The following is a 4,843-nucleotide window of genomic DNA, read 5'->3' on the forward strand; positions in this document are numbered from 1 at the left end:
AAAAAAAAAAAAAAAAAAAAAAATACAGTACACACATTTTAGACTTTACCTCAAAAGATTCATACTGCTCACGATCTACAGAACGAGTACAATACAAGTTTCCGGTGTCTCTCTCCACATAAAATAAATTCCGAGGTTCTTGGTCAACTCCAGGACCTCTTATGGAATAGTATATGGTATAGTTTTGGGCTGTGTCAGATTGAACCTAGAAAGTAGATAATATATACATGAGACAAATCTTTACTTCAGCAGAACTTTCATCTATATATTTATGAAATCTCATTGCCATTTTATTAGTTTAAATAACTGCCCTTATTATTATTATGTATAAACAAACAAACAAACAAAAAAAAAACAGAGTAAGAAAGTCCAATTGAGAAATTTTAAGAGCAAGGCATGAGTAAAATAATGTAGTGCATCTTAGTTCTCCAGAATAACTAAGGGAATATTTGACAGGATAGATGGTGTCTATACATGGAAAAAACACTTGAGACTTTTACTGTCTTAGAAAACAAAGTATTCTGAGCATGGAAAATTATTCTGTTGTCAATGTTTTAAAAAACTGAGTTTTTATTATATGTAACATAACATGTAAGAACAGAGTTTAAAGTGTACTGTCTGCAGGGCAAAAATGTGGACAATAACTTCCTTAATGAGTTTTTGTTCTTTACCAACATCTTCCTTATAGGAACTGAGTGAAAAAAATATATATATGAGTGAGAATAGAAATGGAATAATATTTTGGAATGTGTAATATTCTGATCTTTGATTCAAAAAGCAAATTTCCTCCAAGCTGTGTTCATCCACTCAGTAACATCCTGACTATCTTTATATCAGGATAACAGACACAACTGTTTTCTAACAATTTCTCAATTTTAATATGCTCTTCTCTCAGCTGTATTAAACTTGTTGGTGGGGTATAAAAAGGATTCTCCCTTGCTATGTCAAGAACTGAGGGAAAATAAACCAAAGTCATAGACTGAATGTAGTAGCCACTAGTAGTGGAAGAAGACAAGAAGTCTTGCTGGAGTTTCTACTGAAAATTTTAAAAAGACAGAGAAAAAGAGCCAGGCATGTTTGGCTCATGCCTGTAATCCTAGCATTTTGGGAGGTTGAGACAGGAAAATCATTTCAGCCTAGAAGTTCAAAACCAGCCTAAGCAATATAGTGAGATCTCATCACTACAAAAAAAAAAAAAAAAGAGAGAGAGAGAAAGAAAGAAATGTGGATCCAGTGTGATTTCAGATGTAGATTCAAGAACAAGAAATAGAAAGATAGAAGGGCCTATGTGTCTTCCTCCTTCGTGGCATTTGGACTTTCATCCAATTTTCTCCTTCATTATGAAAGAGAGTTTTGGGTTTTCTAGGCTATTCCTAGGCTTGGCGATACCCTTGCTGATATGATAATTCATTAAGGAACCATTTGTTTGAGTGCTACAGTTTTATGATGGCCTTTGCAAGCTGAACAAAAGTATATGCAAGTATAAAGAGATATATTTATATCCTTATATGGAAACATATTATACACATACTCATTCACTCATATATTTATACACAACTATTATAAATAACTTCATACTCAGTGTCATAATGGTAAGAGATGGAAACTACAGACTTCCACAGCAGAAAGAAAGAAAACTGTACCTGTTGAAGGAAAAGTGGAAAAGGACCCAAGGAGTTTTCTAGCATTGAACAGGGAATGGGAGCCCATCTTCTCTTGGCACGCCTTAGAACTGTTTCTTTAGTCTGTCTTTTCTTTAGGACCTCAATTCATGAGACAGGAAAAAACAATAAAGTCAATGACTACTTTATTCTCAAACATTAAACAATGACACATCTTTCTCCTCTCATGAGGATTAGCTGGGGAGGGGTGAGACCATGGGAGTGTTTGAAAACCAAACTAAACATCAACACTGCGAAAAGATAATGAAGAAGTAACTGTCCTAACTGTTATCACAACAATCCTCTTGGGAAAATGATTTGGTGGAAATATGGAAGAAAGAGAGATGGAACTGGAAGCCTAGAAGCTAAACTGAAAAAAAAATTACTGTTGCCACACTGCCATGCAAAAACAGGGGAGAGAGATATGCAAAGAAAATATATAAGTGTGTATGTGCCCTTCTAAATTTAGCACAAGCAACTTCCACTCACCAGCAACTAGGCAGAGCCAGGGAACCAACAGAGAGATCTGTGTCAGAATGAGGAGAGAAACACGGTGACAACTCTCAAACTGCTGCAGTGAGGAATGGCTAATGGTTGAATAAAAGTTATTTTGATCTTGGGTGTCACAACACAATAGCATGCATGTGGTCCAAACCTCTTCCTAAAATAATCATCATGTTTTAAGACCACAGATTATGCTAAAATGAACGCAAAAAAAAAAAAAAAATCTTTTCTTTCTTTATCCAGAGTTTCAAAACTTGTTGTTAGAAATCCATTCTATGGTAAAGCTAAAAAAAATGCTGCTTTGTGTCTAATCTCACGTTCCCATGCTGTACCTCATCCCAATTTCTCATTTTATGTCCCAAAAGAAAAGGAATGACAACCCGAATGAATGAACCATGTTGCACAGCCCTTTTCCTTTTAAACACTGTGAAGCTGCCTCATGGTTTTCATTCTTTTTGAAGCCAAACTATACCATATCCTTTCTGATTTCATATCTTCCCCGGTAATGTCGATTATGTATGAAGAAAAGACACCATTTCTTCATTTATGTAGCCTTGTATACCTTTGTTTGATGCTCCAAAAAGACAAATATTTTCTTCTTTTCTTGGTTCTCAGTGTTGGAAAGTAATATGGTAAAACTTCTCTTCTCCGAGGACAATCGAATAGTATTTGTTGTATAGACTGAACCATCTTCCAAAATTTGGAAGTCAGGATCACTTGAATGAATTAGATTTGCAGCTGTAAAGCACTCTTTCAGGTTAACTGTAGAAAATATGCACAGCAATCATTTTTAAAGTAAAACACAGGATACAGTTTTAACAGTAATGTATGCATGTGGGGAGGGCCAAAAACTTAAAATTAATTATACTGGCACTTGTAAATTTTTGCAAGGACACATAAAACTGTATGGTGTATTAAGTTGTGCTTAAACGCTTACATCACTTGTAATACCTACTTAACATTCTCTTAAAGAAGAGACATGTGCTCTGAAGTAAACATATGTGAAGTCCAGTGTTTGAATATTTAAACCAAAACCAAAAAAAGTGTTTTCTTTATCAACAGAAATAAGCCATAGAGTAATACCTAAGTACACCTGAAGTTACACAGAATCTAGCAACCTAAAATCGGCATTTACTAAACAGAACTATTACTAAATTCTTTACATCTATTGCTAAGCAGTCATCACATTTTATGCTATCATTGGTTTGATCTTTCCTCACAGTTATGTGAAATAATTTAACTGATAAAAAATAATATGTGGAAGTAAGTACAATACAGAGTGAAATATTTATGAATAAAAATCCAAAAACAGTACCTTTACACTAAAAAAAATACTTTCAACACTATTTGCCAATTTTTTAGAGGCATGTTAAATGTCTTTATCTTTCCTCTAATGTAAATGTCAATAATTATTACTCAAGTGAAATATATTTATCAACTTCATATAATCATGTTTTCCAAAAATAACAATATTCCTTCCATTAGAATGACACCACATGTATTACAAATGGTAATATACTACGTTAGTTTTATCTACTAGTTCCAGCGGAGTTATCATCCTAAAAATTACACTAATTTTAAAATATCACAGCGAATCAGGATTTATTTTGTGTGTGAGTGTTTTTATTTTATTTTGAGTTCCAGGGTACATGTGCAGGATGCGCAGGTTTGTTACATAGGTAAACACGTGCCACGTTGGTTTGCTGCACCTATGAACCCATCATCTAGGTATTAAACCCAGCATGCATTAGCTATTTTTCCTGATGCTCTCACTCTCCCAGAATCCCAAACAAGCCCCAGTGTGTGTTGTTCCCCACCCTGTGTCTACATGTTCACATTGCTCAGCTGCCACTTATAAGTGAGAACATGCAGTGTTTGATTTTCTGATCCTGTGTTAGTTTGCTGAGGATCATTGCTTCCAGCTCCATCCACATCCCTGCAAAGGACAAGATCTCGTTCCTTTTTATGGCTGCATAGTATTCCATGGTGTATATTTACCAGAGCAAATCAGGATTTATTACAAATTTTAGGGCTTCCTTACCTCTACCAATAAGTTTCTCAGCATCTAGTTTGGAGGGAACATATAATGTCACATTTTTGCAGGCATCACTGGCAAATATTAAAATCTAAAAAATGAAAAAAATCAAATATTATGCATAAAAAGAAACCTTTAATGTGTATATCACTTATATAAATTATAAATGTATATATTATATACACATAAAAAGGATGTAATACTTATATAAATATTAATTACATTACATATTGATTGACTACACTAAATATTAATTTTAAAATATTTAATTAATTAAATAGAAATACATGAATTTATTTTTTTGTGGTCTTTTTTTTATTATACTTTAAGTTCTAGGGTACATGTGCACAACGTGCAGGTTTGTTACATATGTATACATGTGCCATGTTGGTGTGCTGCACCCATCAACTTGTCAGCACCCATCCACTCGTCATTTACATCAGGTATAACTCCCAATGCCATCTCTTCCCCCTCCCCCCTCCTCACAATAGGCCCTGGTGTGTGATGTTCCCCTTCCCGTGATCAAGTGATCTCATTGTTCAATTCCCACCTATGAGTGAGAACATGTGGTGTTTGGTTTTCTGTTCTTGCGATAGTTTGCTGAGAATGATGGTTTCCAGCTGCATCCATGTCCCTACAAAGG

The 4,843-nt window shown here is 34.4% G+C and overlaps 1 protein-coding gene across 2 annotated transcripts in view; it reads right to left on the bottom strand.

Annotated features, from left to right (window-relative positions):
* The window catches only part of DSC2 (desmocollin 2), a 42,655-nt gene that overhangs the window by 29,190 nt on the left and 8,622 nt on the right, over positions 1 to 4,843 (bottom strand). For both annotated transcript variants that reach the window (XM_011933273.1, XM_011933274.1), the window contains exons 2-5: positions 4,207 to 4,291; positions 2,728 to 2,927; positions 1,644 to 1,763; positions 50 to 205 (exon numbers count right to left, since the gene is read on the bottom strand). In XM_011933273.1, the coding sequence (XP_011788663.1) occupies positions 50 to 205; positions 1,644 to 1,763; positions 2,728 to 2,927; positions 4,207 to 4,291 (561 nt within the window). The remainder of the gene's footprint in view (positions 1 to 49; positions 206 to 1,643; positions 1,764 to 2,727; positions 2,928 to 4,206; positions 4,292 to 4,843) is intronic.

This window comes from Colobus angolensis, unplaced genomic scaffold, assembly GCF_000951035.1.
Source record: "Colobus angolensis palliatus isolate OR3802 unplaced genomic scaffold, Cang.pa_1.0 Scaffold125, whole genome shotgun sequence".
NCBI classification, from domain to species: Eukaryota; Metazoa; Chordata; class Mammalia; order Primates; family Cercopithecidae; genus Colobus; species Colobus angolensis.